Below are 13,206 nucleotides of genomic sequence, written 5' to 3'. Positions count from 1 at the left end.
AGGGCTCAACGGCCAATCAGATTCTGAACAAGCTCACCTCTCCTCTACTATACTACACTTCCCACACAAAATAATATGAAAAGAAAGTGATAAAAAGCTGAGTAAACAAGAGGATGTTACATTACATTACATTACGGTCATTTAGCAGACGCTCTTATCCAGAGCGACGTACAACGAAGTGCAGATCAAACACAAGTACAAGTGTGAAGAGGACCTGAGAGGACAGTACAGTTCCGAGTCCTAGTGTAAACATACAGATAATCAGAACCCTTGAAGAATACATCAACTTCCAAACTAGCATACCGCAGTTGGCAGCTAGAATACCCCGAGTACAACAATAGGGATGTAAAAGACATGCCACTGTTTCAGGACCTAATCCTGAGAGATCAGTCAGAAAAGACTGACCAGAGATCAGCCTGAGGAGCAGCGGCCCGGGTCGCTCCTGCTCCGCTGGCACAGTGTCTGACGCAGGAGGATCAGTGAACAGGCCTGGCGATCCTCCCTGCTGGAGCTGCACTGTGCACACAGACAGCCACCTCACCTTCCCCCAGAGCCCATCAGCACCAAGACCCACAAACACCCCCCACCCCCCACCCCGCCTCATGGGGGCTGCTCCCCCGCCATTCACCTCCAGCAGGGGCCGGGGGGAGAGGGGGCCTGTCAAAACACCCCCCCTGTTAAAAACGATCAGCCACTCCACATAGTATAGGCACTGTTCGCACACACGCCCACGGCCCTGATCTCACGCGGCCCTGATCTCACGCCCTGACAGACAGCTTCTCCTCACCACCTGGACAGGGGCTGCCAGGCCTGTATTATTTGGGTCTGGATAAACACTCTCATTCGCTCACACTTAACAGGACGTGTCAGGACCAGGCCAGAGGCAATGTGGGACCCATTATACTCCCGGGCACCCCCACCCCCCACACCCTCACGGAGCCCGGCGTTCCACACGGCTCAGAACTGGGCCCGCTGGCTGTTTGTGTGCAGAACAGGAAGGCTCTGCCCTCCCTCATATTTTATGTGTGAATAAACATTAGAACCACAAACAGAAAGAAGGTTGCGCCGAAAAACGTCTGCATTGGAAACGCCCCGTCTCTGAAAATTAAGCGATGTGATTCTTAAAATATTATTGAATATATATTATTCAGTTGGTGAATTAAATGCATTGTTTGCACAGTGAGAAACACCAGCCTCTGCGGCCACATGTATGTGTCTGTATGTACAGGCCACTCAGTGTGATTCATTCATTTATTGATTTATTAGACATCTTAAAATCCATGAGTCAACATACCATGAGATCAATTGTGTGAGATAAGTATGAGACTTATTTCCATTGTCATGACATTGCGTGATAGGCATTTGGCAGATGCTTTTATCCAGAGCAGACGGGACTCAGACTCCACCCAGGGGTACAGGGCTTTAACTGGGAGCTCTGTGCTAACACAGGACCCCCCCACCCCCCTAGCCACCACGAGGGATCCCCCAACCCCCTAACCACCCCGAGGGACCTCTGACCCACCCCCCTAACCACGCCGAGACCAACACCACTTCAAAAACCAAGAGGTGTTTTGGAGACCACGTTGATAATCATAACACAAATTATACAATTACTGTAAACATGTACTTGCGGGTGTTTACGAGGCTGCATGTAGAAACATTGCGGGTGTTTAAGAGGCTGGGTGTATAAGAGTGGGAGGGACTTTATCTGAGCAGGGCATTGTGGGAAGTGGAGTCCCACAGGGATTGGTGCTCTTCCTCATTTACAGGAATGACCTTGAAATGGGCACTGAAAGTACTTTAGTTAAATTAGCAGATGACACAAAACTAGGAGGTTTAGCTAATAGGTTTAGCTAGAACCCAAAGCCTTTTAACCTTTTGGGTTCTAGTCAATGTGCAGTAGCAGTAAAAAATGTCTACAGGATGCTAGAATACATTGCTTGTTAGAGCACACTTGGAGTACTGTGTGCAGTTCTGGGGAATGCACTATAAGAAAGATATAGAGGCGCTGGAAAAGGTACAGAGAGGGGCAACCAGATTGATTCCATGTATATAAGATATTTGAAGTATTATGAGGATAGATTTAAGATGCTTAATCTCTTTAAGCTAAGGAAAAGGCGATTTAGGGGGGATTTGATTGAGGTTAAAAATTCATTAAAGGGATTAACAAAGTGAATTATAGGCGATTCTACAGGGTGAGTTCAGTTAGCAGAATGAGAGGGCACAAATGGAAATTGGCAAAGAAGAAATTCTGCACAGATATCAGTAAGTATTTTTTCGTGGTCACAATAGCTGAGGCAGAAACACTGGGGGTTTTCAAGACCAGGCTTGATACAGTGCTAGATGCCATTTAACTTTCAGGAAAGCTAAGGAGTAGGTACACTGCTACAGGGGTAGGAAGAGGCAAGCAGTGTGGGGCTGAACGGCCTGTTCTCACAATTATGCTATGCTATGTCATGTCACTCCCTAACGGATACTTCACCAAACCCCTAACGGATTGTCCCATGGGGAGACACTGAGAGAGACTTACTTTCTGGGCCATCCTGATATCTGCTCTGATGGAAACGGAATGACCTGCGATACAGAGAAATAAAATATATTATCACCATGCCACATATATAAAACATACCGGGAAATATACCAATTACAGCCACTTTCAGTACTGCTACAAAGCTACAAATACACTGCTCTGCAATATACATATATATTAATATTTCTGAAAAGTCTACATTTCAATATTCCATTTCTGAGAGAGTAAAGTCAGTTTGAAGGACTTGAAATTGATGATCATAAATCAGCTAGACACATATTTCAGCAGGGGAGATGTGAGCAGAGCCAGAATAGGTCATCAATCAGTGCTCAAAAGGAGGCAGGACTGACTCCTGCCAATACCCGCATTCAGACATCAGGGCTAAGGTCTTATTCCAGTCATCCTTCCTCTACTCCAACCCACACTGGGGCTGCACTGCACGTCTGCAAGCTGTAGTGCCCCCTTCTGGCCCCTGGACGCAGTTCATCACTGCTCAATGGCACTAAAATGCACATATTAAAACCGCAATTCATACTCTTTACTCTGCCCCAAGCAGCACAATTTTTATGAATTGAAACCAAACAATACGACTTCTTCATGATCAAATAAAAGTTAAAAAAAAGAAGAAAACTATGATTAAGCGAAATGAAGCTTGTAGTTATGGAGTTGCAGTTTAACTCTCATTAACCCTTGTCTCCCCACAAGAGGTCTCAGCAGCTTAAATGGTTACCTTAACCAGATCTGCATAAACTGCACCCAGTTATATTTGAAATGTTAATGTTTCATATTCACAAGAATTGCTGCAGAAATACGTGGCGATAAAAGCTCCGGTCCTTTCAGTCAGCGAAGAGAAGCAGAAAGAGTGTGGATCTGGATCAGTGAAGTTCTCTCAATCAGTACATCTCCTGCATGAGGCAGAGCACACACCTGCCTTGCACCCTTCTACCGGCTTCTACCGGCTTCTACCGGCTTCTATCGGCTAGGTTAGGCTACAGCCTGCCCATTTACACTCCTCCCTCTCCCTCTCCCTCCAGCCAAAGACAGCCCAGGGCAGACAGACTCAGAGCTTCCCCCTAACCCCAACCCCACAGGCATGGAGGGGTCCTACCTGGGCGTGAAGGAGCCCGGGAGGGGGGAGGCCCCCCAGGAGAGGCTGGGGCCCGAGGCGGGGGCCCCGCTGGACAAGGCCGAGGCCGAGAGCAACAAGGGCAAGAAGAGGCGCAACCGCACCACCTTCAGCAGCTGCCAGCTGGAGGAGCTGGAGAGGGTGTTCCAGAAGACGCACTACCCCGACGTGTACGCCCGCGAGCAGCTGGCACTGCGCACCGACCTCACCGAGGCCCGCGTGCAGGTGGGTACTGACCTCACAGACCCGCGTGCAGGTGGGTACTGACCTCACAGACCCCCGCGTGCAGGTGGGTACTGACCTCACAGACCCGTGTGCAGGTGGGTACTGACCTCACCGAGGCCCGCGTGCAGGTGGGTACTGATCTCACAGACCCGCGTGCAGGTGGGTACTGACCTCACAGACCCCCGCGTGCAGGTGGGTACTGACCACACAGCCCCCCACGTGCAGGTGGGTACTGACCGAACAGGCCCGCGTGCAGGTGGGTACTGACCTCACAGACCCGCGTACAGGTGGGTACTGACCTCACAGACCCCCGCGTGCAGGTGGGTACTGACCACACAGACCCCCACGTGCAGGTGGGTACTGACCGAACAGGCCCGCGTGCAGGTGGGTACTGACCACACAGACCCGCGTACAGGTGGGTAAATAACCATGTAATAACATGTGATGAAGACAGATCTCAGGTCACCAGTGATGCAGGTTTATCTCACACTGTGTCTGTGCCATATCTGAGAGTGTGAGCAGTCTGTCGTATCTGAGAGTGAGTAGTCTGTGTCGTATCTGAGAGAGTGTAGGCAGTCTGTGTCGTATCTGAGAGAGTGTAGGCAGTCTGTGTCGTATCTGAGAGAGTGTAGGCAGTCTGTGTCGTATCTGAGAGAGTGTAGGCAGTCTGTGTCGTATCTGAGAGAGTGTAGGCAGTCTGTGTCGTATCTGAGAGAGTGTAGGCAGTCTGTGTCGTATCTGAGAGAGTGTAGGCAGTCTGTGTCGTATCTGAGAGAGTGTAGGCAGTCTGTCGTATCTGAGAGAGTGTAAGGAGTCTGTGTCGTATCTGAGAGTGAGCAGTCTGTTGTATTGGAGAGAGAGTGACCAGTCTGTCGTATCTGAGAGAGAGAGAGAGAGAGAGAGAGAGAGGGAGAGAGAGTGAGAGAGAGAGAGAGAGAGAGAGAGCAGTCTGTCGTATCGGAGAGAGAGAGAGCAGCAGCAGTGGAGACTGAAGGTGGCTGATCCCCGCTCTGCAGGGCTCGAGGTACTCTGTGGCGTGCCTGAACCCCTGAACCCCTGAGCCCCTGAACCCCTGAACCTTGCAGGGATGAAGCCGCACTCTCCCTGGCCCCCTGTCGCAGCCTCCGACCGCGGTGCTGAAGTGCATCTGCCCATCACTGAGGACACATTCCAGCCCACCCTGTCCCTGGAGAGGCCCCTGGATATGGGCTGTTTGTCTTTCATTAATGCTCCCACCCCCCTCCGCTCCCCTCTCCCACAGCTCACGGGGCAAGAATGTGCCCCCCTCCCCAAGCATCAAGGGCATGTGACAGACCCCTTGGCCCGCTCCTGCCGTCTACCTGAGGGGGGGGGCACACGAGCACGGCCACCACTAGCACAAGAACAAGATCAGCCCTCAGAGGGAGGCTACATGGAGATCAGCCCTCAGAGGGAGGCTACATGGAGATCAGCTCTCAGAGGGAGGCTACATGGAGATCAGCTCTCAGAGGGAGGCTACATGGAGATCAGCTCTCAGAGGGAGGCTACATGGAGATCAGCTCTCAGAGGGAGGCTACATGGAGATCAGCTCTCAGAGGGAGACTACATGGAGATCAGCAGGCAGAGGGAGGCTACATGGAGATCAGCTCTCAGAGGGAGGCTACATGGAGATCAGCAGGCAGAGGGAGGCTACATGGAGATCAGTAGGCAGGGCAGGGTGGGATAGAAAGAGCTATAGCTACTGCAGGCTGATCATGGCAGATAAATCAAAAGGGGGAGACCCTCTCTGTGGCTCTTGGGCTCCAGGAAATTAAACATGAAATGAAAACAAACTACTGAGGAGAAACCTCCTGAATGCAGACAGACAGATCTGAGGCTGGAATAAATACCAGCGCACACACACCCTCCATGGCACTGAGAGACCAGCACACACACACAGCCCTCCAAGGCACTGAGAGACCAGCACACACACACAGCTCTCCATGACACTGAGAGACCAGCACACACACACAGCCCTCCAAGGCACTGAGAGACCAGCACACACACACAACTCTCCATGACACTGAGAGACCAGCACACACACACAGCTCTCCATGGCACTGAGAGACCAGCACACACACACACCCTCCATGACACTGAGAGACCAGCACACACACACACCCTCCATGACACTGAGAGACCAGCACACACACACACCCTCCATGGCACTGAGAGACCAGCACACACACACACCCTCCATGGCACTGAGAGACCAGCACACACACACACACACACACAGCCCTCCATGACACTGAGTTGGAGATGCGCAGTCTACAGGCTTTGACAGAAACTTAAGCTTGGTAATACTCTCAGTGTACACATGTTCCAACAACCCTTCTTCAGCGTGCATGTCCACAGTAATCAGCAGAAACCTTTATCACGGCAAAACCACATTATTTCTGGCAGAAACCTCGAGGAGCCTGCTCTCTGAGGCTGTTTCATGAGGAGAGCAGAAGACACTCCACATTGTCTGCATTAAAGAACCCCCCCACCCCCCAAACTGTGTTCCCAGGCCACTGTTGTATGGCGTCAATACTTAACTATGTAACTGCAAACACACACACACACACACTCATGCACACACACAAACACACACACACACACACGTGTGACACACATGCACGTGCACACACACACACACACACACACACACGTGCACACACACACACGCACACGCACACGCACACACACGTGCGACACACATGCACGTGCACACACACACACACACACACACACACACACACACACACACACACACACACACACATACATATATACACACATACACTCGTGCACACACACACACACACCATGATGATGAAAACCGCAAATCTGATTGGACAGAGACCCATAAGAGACGTGCAGATTTGAGTGTTAATGTTGAAATCTTTGCAAGCTGGGCGCCCCCCACCCCCCCACACATTTGTGAAGTGTCTGGAGTATAAATTCCCCTAGTTACCCAGGGGACGCTCCTACAGACTAACTCAAAACTACAACCTCTAAATGGCAGTCATTGTTTGGTTTTTGTTCAAGTTTTTGGATGCAGGAAAGAAATCACAGCACTTTCCACTGTATATTTGAATGAGAAACTGATTTACTTCAAAGCCAAATGTTAATGGCTCAGGTTAATGCACAACATTCAGCCAAACAAACAGCCATTTAACAATGGGAGAAATATGCCATGACTATATATTGAACAGGCAGTTCTCATTGGCTCTCAGACAGGTGACCTATGAGCATACACCAATCAGTGAGCAGTTATTATCATGGCATTGAGCTAAACGCAGGATAAATCAACGATCTATAGCCAACTGAACAATCATATATATTGATTTTTAATATCTATTTGGTATTCCCTCCCTAAACTAGCTCTTTCCAGCTGTGTTTGTGGTCTGCGCGTTGGCGGTGGGCAGGTGATGTTGACGTAAATCAGTCTGAATGAGTTTGAACTCTCTCTGCTCCATGACAGGAGGGTTTATCTGCTGCAGACGCAGTACTGGGAGGGGGGGGGGGCACTGAGACCTCTCACAGGTTCTGACAGCTCCCTGCACATCAAAGACAGCCCGGTTTCAGCCCCCTCAGCGCGGTGTGTTCCCCCTGGAGGTCAGCTGGGAGGAGCAGGGTCAGCGCAGTTATCTGCAGTCTGAGCACAGCTCATCTGCCATCCCCACAGACCCATAAACCTGCTGCTGACAGCCCTGCTTACACAACCCCTACAGCACAGACCCTTACACAACCCCTACAGCACAGACCCCTACACAACCCCTACAGCACAGACCCCTACACAACCCCTACAGCACAGACCCTTACACAACCCCTACAGCACAGACCCTTACACAACCCCTACAGCACAGACCCCTACACAACCCCTACAGCACAGACCCTTACACAACCCCTACAGCACAGACCCTTACACAACCCCTACAGCACAGACCCTTACAGCACAGACCCTTACAGCACAGACCCTTACACAACCCCTACAGCACAGACCCTTACACAACCCCTACAGCACAGACCCTTACACAACCCCTACAGCACAGACCCTTACAGCACAGACCCTTACAGCACAGACCCTTACACAACCCCTACAGCACAGACCCTTACACAACCCCTACAGCACAGACCCTTACACAACCCCTACAGCACAGACCCTTACACAACCCCTACAGCACAGACCCTTACACAACCCCTACAGCACAGACCCCTACACAACCCCTACAGCACAGACCCTTACACAACCCCTACAGCACAGACCCTTACACAACCCCTACAGCACAGACCCTTACACAACCCCTACAGCACAGACCCCTACAGCACAGACCTTTACACAGCAGAACGGGGTGGAGTTCAGAGCAGAGTTCAGAGCAGAGTTCAGAGTTCAGAGCAGAGTTCAAAGTTCAGAGCAGAGTTCAGAGCAGAGTTCAGAGCAGAGTTCAGAGTTCAGAGCAGAGTTCAGAACAGAGTTCTTTGCGGGTATAAATAGCTCAGCACAGGCAGTGCATTATGGGCCTGACAGGCAGACCCTGTGGTGAGGCTTTCATGTTGGGTGTGATTTATGGCCCGTCTGTGCGTCTGGGGCCCGGCCCGGCTGTTTGGGATTACAGCACCGCTGCGGCGGAGCGGATTTACAGCCGGCCCGGCTGCCCGTCCTGCTGCAGCAGGTGTCACATCTGCATCAGGATCACAATCCAGGAGGCTGGACGCAAACTTCTCCAAAAACCTCACAAAACCCCCAGAAGCTTAACAAGGCAGGAACTCAGGAAAGGGAATGCAGGGAAAGTCTGTTTCGCTGGGATTTGGACAGAAGAGCTCAGAAGTGTTTATTCGGAGGAAAGCCCTGAACGTACCTCACTCTCCGGGTCTACGGCAGACAGCTCAGGTCTAACCTCCGCTCCTCTCCCCTCCCCTTCCCTTCCCTTCCCTTCCCTTCCCTTCCCTCCTCTCCTCTCCTCTCCTCTCCTCTCCTCTCCTCTCCCCTCCTCTCCCCTCCTCTCCTCTCCTGCAGGTCTGGTTCCAGAACCGGCGGGCGAAATGGCGAAAGAGGGAGCGGTTTGGTCAGATGCAGCAGGTCCGCACGCACTTCTCCTCCTCTTACGAGCTCCCGCTCCTCACCCGGCCCGAGAACTACGCACAGGTACGGCGGGAGGGGTCAGGGGTCAGGGGTCAGGGTGGACAGAGGGTGCCTGAGGCAGCCCAGCTCAGGATAACTCAGACAGTGATATGGTGATACAGGTACAGACAGTGATACAGGTACAGACAGTGATATGGTGATACAGGTACAGACAGTGATATGGTGATACAGGTACAGACAGTGATACAGGTACAGACAGTGATATGGTGATACAGGTACAGAAAGTGATACAGGTACAGACAGTGATACAGGTACAGACAGTGATATGGTGATACAGGTACAGACAGTGATATGGTGATACAGGTACAGACAGTAATATGGTGATACAGACATTGATACAGGTACAGACAGTGATATGGTGATACAGGTACAGACAGTGATATGGTGATACAGGTACAGACAGTGATACAGGTACAGACAGTGATATGGTGATACAGGTACAGACAGCACGTGATACACACACAGCAGTGGGAGGAGAAGGAAGAACCTCCTGTGGTGTGGCCTTCACCTCCAACTGAAGCCCCAGAGAGAGACCATTACATCTGCGATCATTTATCTATCGTTTAAGTTCAGTTAGAATGTACAGAGAGAGAGTGCACATGAGAGAGAGATAGACAGAGCCAGAGGGAGAGAGATAGAGAGGGAGAGGGAGAGAGATAGAGATAGACAGAGCCAGAGGGAGAGAGATAGAGAGGGAGAGGGAGAGGGAGAGAGATAGACAGAGACAGAGACAGAGACAGAGACAGAGACAGAGACAGAGACAGAGACAGAGACAGAGACAGAGACAGAGACAGAGAGAGTCACTGAGGTACAGCATCACAGCGTCTGAATACACGGATGTAGTGGGATAAATTTGGAGTGATGTCACTGATAAAATAAATGTAATGGGCAGAACAGACGAATCGGGGGCGGGGAGGTTCAGCTCTGTGTGCATCTGTCCTGCGGGGGGGATGAAAGGTTGCTCTGGAAGATGCCCCAGATGTGCACATTCCACAGCTGTAGCTCCATCTCCCTGTAACCTTTCACCCCCCCCCCACGCCCCCACCCGATTAACAATAAATCTGGGGATTGGCCCGTGTCCTGTGAGGGTGTGTCTCCCCACCAGGAGTCATGTCCCAAACCGAGCCACTGGCCCCATGCCCAAACCTGGCCTCCAATCAGAGCTTTGCATGTCCCTTCCTCTCCCTCTCTCTCTCTCTCTCTCTCTCTGTAAGTAAATACATGCCACAAAAATTTCTTCAATTTTAGTTGTTCCTAATGTGGTAATTATTTTAGGTCCCTGATGTGTGGATCTTTGTTGGAACACAATATTTGTCAATTAGGGTATGTAGGGTGAAAATATGATCCGATTTTCTATAATTTGGGAAGAATCCAATTTGGCTTTGCAAAAGAAATTGTGCTCCATAAGGAAGTCATTCGTTTATTACACTACAGAAAACCTTCCAGAGATTACTGTTCGCACAGATGACTCACTAATTATTTGGGTCAAATTTGTCTCCACTTTTATATATGGACATTATGAGTCCATTGTCACCCTCACACACACTCACTCTCTCATACACCCTCACTCTCTCTCACTCTCACTCTCTCTCTCTCTCTCTCTCTCTCACACACACACACAAACACACACTCTCCCTCCCTCCCTCTCTCTCTCACACACACACACACACACACACACACACACAAACACACACACTTTCTCTCTCTCTCTCCTTCTCTCTCACACACACACACACACACAAACACACACACTTTCTCTCTCCCTCTCACACTTTCACGGTTTCTCTCACTCTCTCTCACTCTCTCTCACTCTCACTCTCACACAAACACACACACTTTCTTTCACACTCACGGTTTCTCTCACACAAACACACACACTTTCTCTCACACTCACGGTTTCTCTCACTCTCACTCTCACTCTCACTCTCAGATCCAGAACCCGTCCTGGATTGGCGGTGGTGCGGCGGGCTCTCCGGTCCCTGGGTATGTGGTGCCCTGTGACCCCGTGACCTCCTGCATGGCCCCGCACCCCCACAGCAGCAGTGCGGTGCCTGACTTCCTGTCCGGCCCCGAGGGCCACATGGGCGGCCTGTTCGGGGGCCCCGGAATGGGAGGGGCTGGAATGAACGGCTACGAGCTGAACATGGACCCCGACCGCAAGTCCTCCAGCATCGCCGCCCTGCGCATGAAGGCCAAGGAGCACAGCGCAGCCATCTCCTGGAACACATGATCCACCCCGTCCAATCAGGGCAGAGTATCCCCACCCCCCGACCAATCACAGCACAGTGGTACCCTCCAAGTCGCCGCCCAGTGGACTAAACAAGGACATATTAATCAACCAATGTGCCATTTGTGCACCAGAAACTGCAATAATATTTTGATTTCCTGTTCAACAATATTTATATTGTCAGCATTTCGTCATTTATTCTCATCTTTAGAGTACATAATCTGACCCAGCACACCCCTTTCCCCCGCTGCATTCCCACCCGTTCCCATCCAGGAAAACTAGCGGCCCCGTTCAGCACCCTTTCCTTGGTGCATCCAGCATCGCTCAGGGCAACGGGGGGTCAGGGGTCAGGCAGACACACCCTTGAGGAAAAATCCTTAATCTTACAGGAAACCACTAAGATTCATGAGAAAGGTCAGCGCATTTCACAGACACCACACCCACTGTGTTCCCAAACCTTTACCAGCTCAAAAAAGGCACAGGCATGGCAAAGATTTGTCTGTCTCAAAGTGTGTGTGAGTGTAAACTGTTTGCGTCTGAGCCCGTGTGTGTGTGTGTGTTTGTGTGTGTGTGTCTGAGCCTGTGTGTGTGTGTGTGTGTGTGTGTGTGTCTGAGCCTGTGTGTGTGTGTGTGTGTGTGTGTGTGTGAGCATGAGTGTGTGAGTGTGTGTGTGTGCTGATGATTACAAATCATTCATTAATTTCTCGATTAATCGTAAAACTAAATGGAACAAGAAATCAGTTGTGACCTTGAAATTATAAGGTTCTATCTACGTTCTGAGTAGTTTTTAGAAATTGAGCTTCAATACCTTCACATCCAAACACAGGGCAGTCCTCCATCAAAATGGCAGACACCCTGAAAGTACTCTGATTGTGTCAAAGATGCTATGAAATTGCCCTCAAAACAACATATTTAACACGTTTGTTAAAATGCCAGCCAGAACCTTATAATTCCCAGGTCTGGGAATGCCGCGGTCTGTTATTCCCTGGGAGAGCCCGGAAGCTTCCGCAGCTCAGCCGTGGGATGAGGACAGGCCCAGCAGCTGCGTGGGGCGTCAGTGTAAAACAAACACGCCTGGCGGACGTTCCCCTCAGCTGTCCAAAGCCCCCACAATGCACCAGGGCGCTGATCCCCGCCGCGTTCCCAGCCCCTCCCCCGCGGTGGGGCGGCGTGTTTAGTTAGCGATGCTGACAATGGCACGGCGGGATTTAAGGGCCCCACAGACACAGGGCGGTGTTTAAGGGCCCCACAGACACAGGGCGGGGTTTAAGGGCCCCACAGACACAGGGCGGGGAGCGGGCCCCACAGGGCCCAGCCGATCTCACCGCTCCCTTGCGCGTGCTTGTTCCTCGTTTAGCGATCTGTACTCGGTGAAGCCCACGGGTTTCGGTTCAGAACAAAATGTTTAAAAAACGGTTTGGCCGTAAATGTCAAATTAACTGCATTTATAATTTTTATTTATTTATCCAAAGCGCTTCACAATTAAGGCCTCTCTCACTCACTCTCTCACTCTCACACACACACACACACACACACACACACACACACACACACACACACACACACACACACACACACACACACACACACACACACACACACACACACACACACACCAATGGCGACGGGCTGCCATGCAAGGCATCAAGCAGTAATTGGGGGTTGGGTGTCTTGCTCAGGGACACTTCGACACATCCAGGGCTTAAGTACTCTCTCTGGGTCTGAACAACAGCGGAGGTATCAGACATATGAATGCATAGGCACACCTTTTGGCTCAATTATGCACTGCAGCAAACAGCACAATAGGCTCCCAGATTTCATCACGTGTGAGCCACATCTCCCCTCCCCGAATAACCAAACAAGTTATTAGAATGGTCACATGTGGGGCGGGGGGGCCTCTTTCTCCAGCCCAGTTGTGTGTTGTGATCACGTCGATTACAATGTCGGTC

General features: G+C 50.9%; 1 protein-coding gene across 1 annotated transcript in view; it reads left to right on the top strand.

Annotated features, from left to right (window-relative positions):
- The window catches only part of LOC133112085 (homeobox protein aristaless-like 4), a 28,454-nt gene extending 17,194 nt beyond the window's left edge, over nt 1–11,260 (top strand). The window contains exons 3-4 of the mRNA XM_061222772.1: nt 8,917–9,033; nt 10,961–11,260. Coding sequence (XP_061078756.1) covers nt 8,917–9,033; nt 10,961–11,260 — 417 coding nt within the window. The remainder of the gene's footprint in view (nt 1–8,916; nt 9,034–10,960) is intronic.
- The last annotated feature ends 1,946 nt before the right edge of the window (nt 11,261–13,206 follow it).

Source organism: Conger conger, chromosome 15 (assembly GCF_963514075.1).
Source record: "Conger conger chromosome 15, fConCon1.1, whole genome shotgun sequence".
NCBI classification, from domain to species: Eukaryota; Metazoa; Chordata; class Actinopteri; order Anguilliformes; family Congridae; genus Conger; species Conger conger.
Note: the sequence above shows the minus strand (reverse complement) of the source record. Positions and strands in the feature narration are given on the sequence as shown.